Source organism: Zalophus californianus, chromosome 15, assembly GCF_009762305.2.
Source record: "Zalophus californianus isolate mZalCal1 chromosome 15, mZalCal1.pri.v2, whole genome shotgun sequence".
NCBI classification, from domain to species: Eukaryota; Metazoa; Chordata; class Mammalia; order Carnivora; family Otariidae; genus Zalophus; species Zalophus californianus.
In genome coordinates, this window is record NC_045609.1 from 55,326,777 (window position 1) to 55,341,582 (window position 14,806).

Here is a 14,806-nt window from a genome sequence, read left to right on the forward strand (position 1 = left end):
AGATAAGCTTCCTGAGATTTAATTGCATTAAAAGTGTCTCTATGTGCCAAAGCACAGAACATGACCTGGTAGTGAAGGAAATATCCTCTTGGATGAGCACTCAAGAAAAAAAGAGGAGGAAAAGTGGAAAGGCTGTATTTGCAAGAGAATTTATACTTGTGAGGAAGAATTTATATGCCCAAATGGGTATATTTGAAAAGAATGTATTTGTATGTAACCCTTTTTATTTAGGGATTGAGACTCTTTGATAAAGAAAGACTGTCATTTTTGTTGAATCGATCCTTACACTGCAAATGCATTTCAGTAGAAAGCTCCTCTGACAAAAATATATTTATCTGGACATGGAAGGCATATCAAGTGATATCCTTTTAGAGAAAGCAGAAGGCCAATTCTTCTAGATCCTAAGACAACTCTGCTTATTATTGCATCTGTCCCAACGCAGATCAGGGACATTCCACCATAGCAGAGGAAACAGTGAGCTCTGCCCTTCAAATCTCTGCTGCTGTTTAAATATTTCATTATCTTTTTGTACTCTAAACTAATTTGTATCTAATTCATCCAATGACGGGAAGATGTACGAATGAAGGAAATTTTTTCTGTGCGCTGTCTGGGCAGGTGAAGAGTGGGATAGTTGTCAGTGTCACCTGCCAATTTCTACCTGGAATTGCACCCTGCCCAACACCTGTGACCATACCTGTGACCTCTGGGTACTTCAGCAGCATCAGGAGTCCATATCTCAGGGTGGTGCTTACTGTCTCTGTTCCTGCACCAAACAAATCCCATATGGTAATGATCAAGTTGTCCATGGTAAATTCAGTCTGTTTATTGTGTTTTTCCTAGAAATGATGTGTTACAATTACTTGATAAATAAAAGAGCCTCAGAGGTAACTTAACTCAATATGACATTGTTATTTGGTGTAAGTGCTACAGCTGAAGGTCAAGTTAGATAGTTGTTAGGGTTCTGTCCAACAGTCAAAATATAATCAGAGTTATAAAGTTCCAACAGGTCCTTTCTGATTCTTCACTTTCTCATTCCCCTCAAGTCGATCAGTTTCTCTACCATTTCTTTGAAACAATTTTTATCAAGTCCTCACTGCTACTGTCAATTCTAGCATTTACTGCCTATTTTATAATGTCTAATTTTCTCATTCAAGCCTCCAGAACCATCCCCCCACACACAAAATGCATCACTATTCCCACGCATCAGTCATTACACCCAGTTCCTCAGTTACAATCAAGATTACCTCTCAGAAAATTCCACCCTCTTGATCACTTGCACTTCTCGTTCCCTGGGCCTACTTTGTTGTCTCTGTTCATCTAAGCTATAGTTTCTTCAAAATCTACCTCATCTGTGAAGATTTCCTAGTGCCTTTGCAGACAGATTCCTGTCTGTTCCTGTGTCCCCTCATTTTGTTACATCTTCCCATTGCTGAACTTTTTTGATGAAGGGTGATCTGTTGTGTTATCATTAATCTTGAATGTGTGTGTGTATTTCAATCTGCCCCCAAATAAAGAACCAGCTTTATTTAACACGATAAATGTAAAACCCGCAAAGTCATTTTCAGTGAGAATTTAGAAATATCTCAAGATACCCAATATGGTTTGCACAAATAAGAGGTTACACAAGCAATTAATACATCTTTCAGAAGGACCATTTGTTTTAATATCCCAGTTTCACTGGGAAGAACAAAGCTAATCCACGAATCACACCACCCACAAAGATAAAGGGTCACACTATACCTTTTCTATTTTGATCAGGAAGTAGTCAATAAAGTCCCGAGGGTTACTGAAGTCCAGGGATTCTTGGTGTTCTTTTATTTTTTCCATAAGAAACTTAAATTGGTTAGCAATGTTTTTAAATAACACATGATGACTTCCTGGAAGGTAGTGTATTAAAAGAGGGAAAGCATTGTAGAGCTGAAAGAGGAAAGAATCATTCATTAATTCACTCAGCAAAGTTTTATGGGCCCATGTTATGTATCAGACACTTAGTTATATTCTGAGTAGATAAAGGTGAGTAAGACACGCTTCGTGCACTAGAACACACTTGGAATTTGAAGGAGAGGGAACTGACAAGATGTCTGGAGTTACAGTATGCACAAGTCACAAAGCAATTTCAAAACCATTTAACTTTATTTCCTAGCCATAACTCTATGAAGGAATCCAGGAGCATACCATCTTTTCCCAAAGGAGAATATTGAGGTTCAGAAAGGTCAGTCAACCATTGTAAGACATCAGTCTAGTAATAGAGCTAGAACGTAGTGTTCACCCCAGTTTACCTTCACATTTTTCTAGAGTGACCTAAAAAGTTTTTTTGTAATGAAGAAACTACATCAGAAAAGTTAAAGAAATGCCCACATTACTTAGCTTATTTAGGGATTTTTATACCCTCAGGAATATGCATATTGCCCTTTTACATCTGCCCAAGGCCAGTCCTAGAATTTACTGACTCTACTTTAGATAGCACCTCATGACTTAGTGCCCTTGATAGGCACTGAAGCAATTTTCAGGCCAGTAGTTTGTATCAAACTACAGAGAGAACAGAGAAATCTAGACTCTAGGTCTTGCTCATTCCTTGTCTTGGCTAGGATTTCTTTGTCTTTGGAAAATATGCTTAATATCTCTGGGTGATAGTTTCCTGTTCCAAAAAATGAGTAGACTCCTTGTTCTCTAGAGTCCTTTCCAGGTGGAACACATCATGACCTTATGGTCCACATTAAGTTCTTAATGATCATACAACATAGGTTTTCTGACAGTGTGCTATAGTAAAAAATACATTTTACATCATCACCCTCTTCATCTATGGATATAAAATGGTTTCTCAAAAAAATACCTTGCTATAATTGATGCACTATACCACATTTCTCCATTACTATATTTCATGGTTTTTAAAATAAGCTTTTAAAGATTTATTATAGAGAGAGGGACAGAGAGCGAGTGAGCACAGTGGGGAGGGGAAGAGGGAGAGGGTAAGAGAGAATCTCAAGCAGACTCCCTGCTGAGCAGGGACCCTGATGAGGGGCTCGATCCCCTCATCGGGCGGGGGGGGAGGGGATCATGACCTGAGCCGAAATCACCAGTCATATGAGTGGTGCATGAGCCATCCAGGCACCCCACTATATTTCATGTTTTAAACTTCATTTCAATACATTAAATTGATTTGATAACTCACTAATTGGTTGCAAATGATAGTTTGATAAACGTAACTGTAGCCACTTGGAAACAGGACAAAGGGATGAGGTAAGCATGAACAATAGATTAGTTAGAAAATTATTTCCCATTTCAGAGAAACTTGACCTTACCTGTATCCAGGAGCTGCTTGAAATTAGGAAGTTTTCATGAAAATATTCCAACAAGGTTAAGAATGTTTTATCATCATACTCAAAACGATTCTGGAAAATAATGGAGCAGATGACATTGCACGGAACACAGCCCAGAAGCAACGTAGGATCACAGGGAGATGCTAAAACAAGTTAAAAGTTAGAGCACAATTTTCATATAAATCTTAAGTTGACTGTTTTAAAATGATTGAGAAGGGTTGACTGCTGGGAGTCTTTTAGGTATAGGAAATCCCTGGACATGTCATCATCACTGTAAACTCCACATGCCTATAATTTATTGTTTCCCCAAATGAAGCTATCTAATCCAGTCCATTTATTAATTTCCCCCACGTATTCTATTTACATTATTCTCCAAATAAGAGCCACAAGATAATTCACAAGAAGGAGGTCATATAAAAATATCTTTTTTTAAAGATTTTATTTATTTATTTGACACAGAGAGAGAAATAGAGAGAGAGAGAGAGCACAAGCAGGGGGAGCAGCAGCAGAGGGAGAGGGAGAAGCAGGCTCTCCGCTGAGCAGGGAGCCCGATGCGGGACTCGATCCCAGGACCCTGGGATCATGACCTGAGCCGAAGGCAGACACTTAATGACTGAGCCACCCAGGCGCCGCTGTTTTTTTGGTTTTTTTGTTTTTTTTTTAAGATTTTATTTATTTGAGAGAGAGAGAGGAGGAGGGTGAGGGGCAGAGAGAGAGGTACAAGCAGACTCCCTGCTGAGCAGGGAGCTCAACACAGGGCTCCATCCCAGGACCCTGGGATCATGACCTGAGCCAAAGGCAGAAGCTTAACCAATTGAGCCACCCAGGCACATTCGAGCTGCTTCTTTATCTGCTTAGGAACCAGTGCCCCACCCCCACCCTCCACAGAAAGGCTCATTTCGTGAGTCACAAACTTTTTACATCCAAATCGAGTGTGTGTGGTACAATCACTCTCAACATTGAAACCAAAGTTGGGATGGGAGGTACATCTTGTCTCTGTGAGGTGACTGTTACATCACTATAACTCCAAAAGGAAAAAAATAACTTAGCAGGGATCAAAAAGTAGAAGTTATAAGGAAAAATGTTCTGCTCAACATGTAAAAGAACGTTTCAATGGTCAGAATTACCCAGTGGTGAAATGGGTTACCCAAGAGTCTGGGGCCCCATAGCTTGGTGGGATTAGGCAGAATCTGGGTGAGGGTAGGTCAGGAGCATCCAAATAATGGAATACTGTAGTAGTCTGTTAATAATTTTTTTTAAGATTTTATTTATTTATTTGACAGAGAGAGACACAGCGAGAGAGGGAACACAAGCAGGAGGTGTGGGAGAGGGAGAAGCAGGCTTCCTGCTGAGCAGGGAGCCCGATGCGGGGCTCCATCCCAGGACCTGGAATCATGACCTGAGCCAAAGGGAGACGCTTAATGACTGAGCCACCCAGGCGCCCCAATAATGTTCTTGATGAACAAAAATTAAACACGTGAAAGTATTTAATATATTAAATTGGAAGTTTACAAAACTATATACGTTTATATCCCTTCTTCTGCCAGGTCTCCCACCCATTCCTCTGTAATAATATACATCAAAAGTCCAAATGATATTGATTGCCACTCTACTGTCACAACTTATTCCAAGGAAGAAACAAGAATCATGCAAGTATTTGTAATAATTACATTTTTTATATTAATAGCAGCAAAAGAAAAAAAGGTGAGGACAAGCTGTCTGGACAATACTTAACATGGGTTAAAAAACACAACGCCAGGGGCACCTGGGTGGCTCAGGTGGTTAAGCATCTGACTCTTGGTTTCAGCTCAGGTCATGATCTCAGGGTCGTGAGATTGAGCCCTGCATCAGCCTCCGTGTTGAATGTGGAGTCTGCTTAAGATTCTCTCTCTCCCTCTGCCTCTCCCCACCACTCTCTCTAAAATATATATATATGTGTGTGTGTGTGTGTATATATATATATATATGAAACACAATGGAAATTCACCATATATAAAACAGCATTATTTAGTTGTAAAATATTTAAATATCGAGGTTCAAAAAACCACATCTATCTGACGATCCTGATCTTACGCCTTTCCTGCCAAGTCTCCTTCCCACTCCCTTTCTCTTCCACCTCCCCTCCCAGTCCTGCCTGTGCATACACACAAATACACAGAGCCAACTCGTGCTACTGAAGCGCCCTCCATTCACACCCATACTCCTCCAGGTGAGCCATAATGCAGCCCTAAGCACTGAGAAGGGTTTGGTGTGAATCCTACCACTGAAGCACCAGTGCTCCGCCCCCCCCCGCCCCCAGTTTTACTAATATGAGATTGACAGCACTGTGTAAGTTTAAAGTGCCCAGCATAATGACTTGACATACATTTATACTGAAATGTTTGTAGTGTTCTCAAGAAGTTACTAGGGACATTACTTCATTTTTCAAGGTATTATGGCCAAAACTACTAGTTCATTACCAAAATCCATGTTCTCCCCATTTTCCTCTGCATGCAGATAACCACATTTCCCAGTGCCCCTTAGAGTTGGTGTGGCCCTGCGACTGAGTTAGAGCCCATGGAATATGAAAGAAGTTTGGGGGCGCCTGGGTGGCTCAGTTGGTTAAGCGACTGCCTTCGGCTCAGGTCATGGTCCTGGAGTCCCGGGATCGAGTCCCGCATCGGGCTCCCTGCTCGGCGGGGAGTCTGCTTCTCCCTCTGACCCTCTTCCCTCTCGTGCTCTCTATCTCTCATTCTCTCTCTCTCAAATAAATAAATAAAATCTTTAAAAAAAAAAAATGAAAGAAGTTTGGTGTGCCATTGACATACCTGGCCTACTGAAAACACAGTTTGCTCTTTTCTTTGTTCTTTGCTCCTTCTGCTACCATGCAAAGAGATGAATTATGAGTGGCACAGGAAGACAAGTGTTGAAGAAAGACATCAGGGTTCCTATCAACCTAGAGCCTGAGAAGGCTGTTATGCCAACCACTTCACCTCTTATTACTGTCATGTGAGCAAAAAAGCAACTTCTATTGTGCTTGAGCCATCAGATCTCGCTGTAGCCTATCTGAAATAGCATTTGGTCCTCCCAAACTAGTACTGTTAAATACATAAAGAAATACACACCATTGGTTTTTTTTAACGCTTCCACCAGACATAAGGCTTCCTCTTGAATTCTGTCTTCAATAGTCTTCTTTCCCACCCCCATAATCCGCAAAATCGTGAGGGAAAAATGTCGGGTTAGCTTCCATTTTTCTCCATTGCTGAAAATAATTCCTATCAGAAAGACAAAGAGAGAGAGAGAGAGAGAATGACCTCCGTTACGATGAATTCCAGCTGAGAGTCTTTATCTCAGAAAATAATAATCACACTTAAGCAGGGATGTAAATAGAGTGGTGTCAGCCACAGGAATTTCCAATGAGTCCTGCTTCACCCACCTCCTGTTAACCCAGCCTCGTATCTGTCAAGACTCTGGGTTTGACGTATTACCCAACTCTTCTTCATCTGTTAGCTCCTTCAAACCTCAGGATAACTCTGTGAACCAAGTGTTTTGGTCCCCATTTTACTGATGATCATGGAGGCAAAATGCTTGCTCTGTGATCACACTGGTAATGAATCATGGTGAGTCCAAGTGTAGGTGACATTTTCAGGGCTGGTTTTTGTACATTGTGAATGAACTGTAGGGGAGGCAACAAACAGAGTCGATTCTCAAGAGAAGGAGAGAGCACTTGTGCACTGGAAAGAAGTTCCTGAAAATCTACTCCTCCTCATTTTCCCATTTCCCCTGTTTGTTAAATCTTTTCCATGAAATATGGTCTTAACACTAAGGAAGTTCAATCAGACTTCCGGAGCCAGGACAAGATCAGGAGAAAAAGTAATTCTCAGGAAACTTGTCCATAAAGATTTTAAAGACCGATGTAGAGGAGGAAGTGGCCCCATTCAGGCCTTATCTCTTTTTGCAGAAACCCAGTGACCCACCAGAGTACTGGACAGCTTAAGGCCAGCTCCAAAACAAAAGGAAGACAGTTTAAGTACTTTAGTTTCAAAAGCTTTTTCTAGGATCACTTGCAATCCATATGTACTCATCATGCATTTGTCCATAATCATCTTCTCGGAGCATATTTGTGCTTTATGCTTTGTATTCCATTGGATTCAAATATTTCTTGTACTTTTTTTTAGAAGGGTAAAAGACTGAAGACAAGGCTGGAAATATTTCAAACCTATGTTGGCTCCATGCACACTATGGGACTTCCCTAAAATAGTCTCTTGGCAACCATGACTCAGGCCAGAAAGCAGAATGTTTGGTGACTAGGATAACTGAGTCATTTTCCTCCCTTCTCTTTTCTCTCAGTCTCTTATTATCTTAACTGAAACGAACATTATCTTAACTGGCCATAACTTAAAGTGAACACAAATTCATAGAATGTTAACAGATGATTTGCTTTCATTGCATCTAGTGTTTCACGGAGACACTGTGTGTCCCCTTCATTATCTACAATATGGATTAATGATCCTTTATAGAAAAATGTTGGAATTATGCTGTTTTCTCTAAATAAATTTCTCTAAATACTTACAATTTCTCTGTCCCTTAGCCTGTTTGGAGTCTTTGCAGCTTACACACCCACATACATTCTCCAAATTGAGGCATACCTACTCCCCGGGCGATCCAGTCCACCACTGGGAAACAGCTTCTGTCAGAAAACTCCTCACTCCGATCAATCAGAGCTTCCTTTATCGCTTCATAGCCATATAACACCACAGTGGGCTTCATGCCAAGATACACAGTGAACACAGGGCCGTAACGCTCTGCTAGCTGGGAAAGGAACAGGAGGTACAAGAGTAGAATTTCAAAACTACGAATGCAGATAAGTGAGGTAAATAGTTTTAATCTTACCAAAGAGACATTTTAATATTCACGCACCCAGTATAAAAGATTTCAACTTCTAGAGCTGGTAATTTAATAAATTACATTAAGTAGTAATTATCATTACATTGTTAGTAACATTGCTACTATTATCATCATCAACAGTTTATCATTTATTCAGTTCCTACTATGTGACAGGGAGTGTATTATGGATTTCATTCATATTATTTTATTAACTTTTATCTGCCAAACCTATAATTGCACCAAATTTTTCCTTCCTTCCTATAGTTACAATAAATGATATGTTTCTCATCCTGTTTAAAGGATGTTCCTTCTCTTGCCCCCTGTGTAGATTCTCACAATCATCCCTCATTATCCACCCCCCACATCTTTTTAGCACCAGAGATCTCGAGATTTTAGTAATACATAGGAACCTGGCAATGTAGTCACTGACATTTCCCAGCTTCCCTGTGTGGCCATGTGACTAAGCTCGCAAGAACTGCTGTTAACAAAAATGATGTGTGCAAATCCTACATGACTGCATAAATGGTAAATGCATGCCCTCCATCCCTGCCCCTACCCAAGGACTGAAATGACAGCTGGACATAGCCCCACTGTGTCCCTGCATATGAGAACAATAGCCTAGGCACCCAGGATGATAAACTACAAGACTGAGAAAACCTGGTTCTCTGGATGACCTCAGGGAAGACAGGCAGCCCAATAGCACTCACCTCTATATCATTCTGTAAGACAGAAATAAGCTCCTGTCTTCTTTAAGCCATTGTGTTATTGGGATCTTTCTGTGATGGCCAATTACTTGGTATTCTAAATGATGTAGGACATACACACTTTCAACTTATCCAAGGTTTCAGTCCTCCTGCTACCTTACAATTCACTCTCCATAAAGCAACCAGAGTGATGTTTTCACAAGGCAAATGCTAACATGAGAGTCCTTTTTAAGCACATTAATGGCATCACATTGCTCTTAGGCAAAAGATCAATATATTTTTTCTTAACTAGGCTCCAAACCCAGCATGGAGCCCAACACAGGGCTTGAACTCACAACCTGAGATCAAGACCTGAGCTGAGATCAAAAGTCGGGTGTTTAAACAACTGAGCTACCCAGGCACACCTAAAAACCGATATTCTTAAAAGCCTTGAAAGACCTGCATGCTCTGGCCCCTACTTACTTCTCCAATCTCATCCCACACCATGTTTTTATTTACTCTCTGGTCTATAAGCAAATTGGTCCTTTCAGAGACACCAACAAGTAATTCTCCTCCAGACTGAAACAGCCTGGAACAAACTTATATCTGTATTTTGTGTGCTTAATGCTTGATCATTCTTTAGATCTCAGCTCCAGCTGCACTTCCTCGGAGAACCCTTTGTTGACTGTTCCTCCCATCCCTGCTCCTCCAAGCTGCATGTCCTCTTGCTACTGTGCCCGTTACATGGTTTGTAATCATACACTCATTTGCATGATTACTTTACAAATACATGCCCTGCCCTCTAGACTATAAATTCCATAATGCTCGGGTCTTTTTTTTTTTTTCATTCACCATTGAAAAGCCCCAGCATCTAACAGAGTGCCTAATACAAAGTAGGCATTCAGTAACTTGATCAATATATGATATACTCAAGGACCATGTGCAAAATACAATTATTATTCACATTTTAAAGAAATGGAAGTTAAGGCTCAGAGAGATTTTTTAAATTTGCCCAATGCTGTGAGTTTACAAGTGGACGAGCTGGGGTGCTGACAAAACCTCTTTGAATCCATAGCCCAAAACACAGAAAGGAGCTTCCAGAGGCTGTGTTCTGGTCACCAGCTGTCTCAGGGAAGACAGATTTCAGACAATTCCTTCAAGATTTAGAGAGCTATTGCTATTTAAATAGCTAGAAATAGAGTAGTTATTCACTCACTCAGCGAGCAAATATAATAGAAACTGAAAAGTATGGAATCTTGAGTTATTTCCTAGACTTAAATCCATGTTAGCTTTTAGGAGACTTTTAACATTGTGACGCTGTAAGTCATTAGAACTTTTATGTTTTTTTTTTTTAATTGAAAGCAGTTTCATTGACATTAGGGTTTAGCAAAAAATAATTACTAAAAAGGAAACCTGGTCACAATATGGACAGAGAATTCCTTCTTTTGGCAATCTCAACAATCATGTCATGGATCTCATTCCCTTCTGGCAGCCTTCCAGCTTAAAGTCATGGCTGGGTATCCAAGGGACCCTTCCCGTTCAAACCACTTCCTTAAAACATGGCATCTGGGACCATATTTTATTTAGATATAGGGCTGTAACTGCAAACAACTGGAAGGAAAGTAATCATACTTGCCTTGCTTAGGGATTTGTTGATGTTCTTAGTATTTATCTGTAGAACATTTCCAATGATTGGGAGAGGAGTGGGGCCAGGCGGCAGCTTCCCTTTGGCACGGTTACAGTTCCACAGAAAGAAAGGAATCAAACAAGAAAGACCTATCACCAGAACTATGAAGAGATCCATTGCTGTGCTTTCTCTAAATGCAGCTGAAAGCTTGGAATCCAAGAACTTTATAAATACTAATGCAAGCTGATCATCAAACACATACTGTTTTGAACTTTTGGATAAATAATTGTTTTATCTTCAGTGGACTCTGACCCACTGATAAAGATTAAAATAAAACCAGTCACCTCAGTATTGATAAATATCTAGGTTTTCAGTGGCAATCCCAACTAAAAAAATAACACTTCTTCAGAGATGGTCATATTTTAATCGTAAAATTGAAAGCCATCAGATTTTCAAAGAGCTGGAATTCATGATCCTGACCACTGATGAAAGAGAATATCTCATGTCAAAATTTGTCATTATGTGAGCAGAAAAAAGAAGCACTCTGTCAGTGCCTTTTCCCAGAAAATCCACGAAAAGGCCAGAATTAAGAGAAAGAAAGGAGAAGGCAGGGTAAAAAAGGATATGGGGAACTAGTCACCCCTGGAGCAGAGGAGAGATAACCCAAATCTCTCGACAAAGTCCTTTTCCATGTCAGGAGTTCTGACACAATTAACTGCCAAGAGGGATGCAGGATCAACAGACAGTAGATAGGAGCCAGGAATCTACCAAATCAAGGAGAGAAATCACTCAAACAGTAGAAAGTCCCTTGGCTGCATATCACCCATCCTTCCGCCTGCACATCCATTTCCAGTGAGGGTCCTATAACCAGAGCCTGCATTGCTTTTTCTCAATATACTCAATATACTCCAGCTTCAATACTATGAATATTTGAAAGTGTCTAGGAACTCACAGATATGAACAAAATTTCAAGACTCAAAGATATTTGAAGGGGAATCCTTTTACACTGTTGGTGGGAATGCAGCTGGTCCAGCCACTCTGGAAAACAGTATGGAGGTTCCTCAAAAGTTGAAAATAAGGCTACCCTATGACCCAGCAATAGCACTACTGGGTATTTACCCCAAAGATACAAATGTAGCACCCCAATGTTTATAGCAGCAATGTCCACATTAGCCAAACTATGGAACGAGCCCAGATGTCCATCAACAGATGAATGTATAAAGAAGATGTGGTGTATATACACAATGGAATACTACTCAGTCAACAGAAAAATGAAATCTTGTCACTTGGAATGACGTGGATGGAACTAGAGGGTATTATGCTAAGTGAAATAAGTCAATCAGAGAAAAGACAATTCTCATATGATCTCACTCATATGTGGAATTCAAGAAACAAACAGAGCATCATAGGGGAAGAGAGGAAAAATAAAACAAGACAAAGTCAGAGAGGGAGACAAACTGTAAGAGACTTTTTTTTAAAAAGATTTTTATTTATTTATTTGAGAGAGAGAGAGAGTGAGAGAGAGAGAACCCAAGAGGGGGTAGGGTCAGAGGGAGAAGCAGACTCCCTGCTGAGCAGGGAGCCCGATGCGGGACTCGATCCCAGGACTCCAGGATCATGACCTGAGCCGAAGGCAGTCGCTTAACCAACTGAGCCACCCAGGCGCCCAAGAGACTCTTAATCATAGGAAACAAACTGAGGGTTGCTGGAGGGGAGGGAGGTGGGAGGATGGGGTAACTGGCAGATAGACATTAAGGAGGGCACGTCATGTAGTGAGCACTGGGTATTATATATGACTGATGAATCACTGAGCTCTACCTCTGAAACCTATAATACATTACATGTTAATTGAATTTAAATTTTTTAAAAAATGGAGAAAAAGATATTTGACGAAATCCAACAAGGCATAACATCACACTTAAAAATCAGAACACTAACCCCTGAAGAAGCTAACATCAAGAAAACAGAGAAAATGTTAAAATAAGTTTAACACTGGAGATATAAAAACTGTGCCTTCAGAGAGGTGTTAATATGGTGGAGCAGTAAAGGGACCCTAAGCTTGCCTCATCCCTCAAACACAGCTAGATCAACGTTAAATCATTTTCAACAACTATGAAATTGATCTGAGGATAAAGAAAACAATCTGCACAGTTGGAGGGAGAGAACATGGCAGATGCGAGGCTTATCGTACAACAAACAGATCAAAGCACCCTAGTTAAAAGTCCAAACACTCCTCACTGCCAGGAAGGGGGAACTCTGTAGAGAACTGACCGTTGGGAAAGTACAGCCAAAACCTGATAGCAGAGTGCACACGGCATACACTAGAAAGACTTCCTGAAACTCCAGGCCCTGGACAGTGTATGACCCTTTCTTAATATAGCATTACTCTCAGGAGCAGGAAACACAGTAAGTTTTCATAATACACAAAAGACAGAAACTTAGACATGATGACAAAACAGAGGAATTTTCCCCAAAAGAAAGATCAAGAAAAAAATCTCAGCCAGGGATTTGCTCAAAACAGACAGAAGCAATATATCTGAGCAAGAATTTAGAACAACAGTCCTAAAAATACTAGCTGGGCCTGAAAGAACAGAAGACACCAGAGAAACACTGGCTGTAGAGATAAAAGATGTAAAAACTAGTCAGGCCAAAATAAAAAATGCTATAACTGAGATGCAAAACTGACTAGATATAATCACAATAAGGATGGAAGAAGCAGAGGATCAAATAGGTGATAAAGACAGAAGATAAAGTTATGGAAAATAATGAAGCTGAAAAGAAGAGGGAAAAACTATGAGATCACAATATAGACTTAAGGAACTTAGGGATTCCACAGAGCACAATATCCATATCATAGGAATCCCAGAAGAAGAGTGGGCTAAGGGGCAAAAGGTTTATTTGAACAAATTACAGCTGAGAACTTCCCTAACCTGGGAAAGGAAGCAGGCATTCAAGTCCAAGAGGCACAGAGAACTACCCTCAAATTCAACAAAAATAGGTCAACACAGGGGCGCCTGGGTGGCTCAATCAGTTAAGCGTCTACCTTTGGCTCAGTCATGATCCCGGGGTCCTGGGTTGGAGCACCATGTTGGGCTCCATGCTCAGTGGGGAGTCTGCTTCTCCCTCTCTCTCTGCTCCTCCCCCGCCCCAGCTTATGCTTTCTCAAATTAAAAAAAAAAAAACTTTTTTTTTTTAAAGATTTTATTTATTTATTTGAGAGAGAGAATGAGAGAGAGAGAGCACATGAGAGGAGGGAGGGTCAGAGGGAGAAGCAGACTCCCCACTGAGTAGGGAGCCCGATGCGGGACTCGATCCCGGGACTCCAGGATCATGACCTGAGCCGAAGGCAGTCGCTTAACCAACTGAGCCACCCAGGCGCCCTAAAAAAAAAAAACTTAAAAAAAAAAAAAAACCAACAGGTCAACATTGAAACATATCAGAGTGAAACTTGCAAAATACAAAGATAAAGAGAATTCTGAAGGCAGCTAGGGACAAAAGGTCCTTAACCTATAAGGGTAGTAGACACATAAGGTTAGCAGCAGATCTATCCATAGAAACTTGGAAACACACACACACACACACACACACACACACACACACACACACACACAGGAATGAAATCTTGCCATTTGCAACGACGTGGAAGGAACTGGAGAGTATGATGCTAAGCGAAATAATTCAATCAGAGAAAGACAATTATCGTATGATCTCACTGTTATGTGGAATTATGCCCCCAACTTGAGAGCAACCAAATATATAAAACAATTATATAAAACAATTACTACCAATCTAAAGAAACTCAGAGATAATAATACAATAATAGTAGAGGACTTTAACACCCGCTTCACTGCAATGGGCCGATCATCTAAGCAGAAGATCAACAAGGAAACAAGGGCCATGAATGACACACTGGACCAGATGGACTTACCAGATATGTTCAGAGCATTTCATCCTAAAGCAGCAGAATACACATTCTTTTTGAGTGCACATGGAATATTCTCCAGAATAGATCACACACTGGGTCACAAATCAGGCCTCAACCAGTACAAAAAGACTGAGGTCATACCATGCACACTTTTGGACCACAATCCTATGAAACTTGAAGTCAACCACAAGAAACAATTTGGGAGCCCCACACCCAGTCCCCACAGCACAGGCCACAGAGTCGGCATTGTTTCCACCGTCTCAGAAAGAAGGAGCCAGAAGCTGGCTGTCTGCACAAATGAAGCCCCACTATGAAGAGAGAATGAAGGCTCCTATGCCCAGAGTAGGCTGCAAACTTGGGGCAGGAAAAGGGAAGTTCTGAGTCA

At 40.7% G+C, this 14,806-nt stretch overlaps 1 protein-coding gene across 7 annotated transcripts in view; it reads right to left on the reverse strand.

Moving 5' to 3' along the window:
- LOC113919561 (cytochrome P450 2C21) overlaps positions 1 to 14,806 on the reverse strand; it is a 41,966-nt gene that overhangs the window by 16,068 nt on the left and 11,092 nt on the right. For 4 of the 7 annotated variants that reach the window (XR_003519051.1, XR_003519054.1, XR_003519049.1 and 1 more), the window contains exons 1-6: positions 10,506 to 10,759; positions 7,949 to 8,111; positions 6,425 to 6,574; positions 3,303 to 3,463; positions 1,741 to 1,917; positions 695 to 836 (exon numbers count right to left, since the gene is read on the reverse strand). Coding sequence is in view for 4 of the 7 variants with exons in the window: in XM_027588917.1 (XP_027444718.1) it covers positions 695 to 836; positions 1,741 to 1,917; positions 3,303 to 3,463; positions 6,425 to 6,574; positions 7,949 to 8,111; positions 10,506 to 10,673 (961 nt within the window). In the remaining 3 variants the exon portion in view is untranslated. Of the gene's footprint in view, positions 1 to 694; positions 837 to 1,740; positions 1,918 to 3,302; positions 3,464 to 6,424; positions 6,575 to 6,735; positions 6,976 to 7,948; positions 8,112 to 10,505; positions 10,760 to 14,806 lie in introns of those variants that run through there. The other 3 variants (XM_027588925.2, XM_027588918.2, XM_027588942.2) reach the window with 2 other exon arrangements.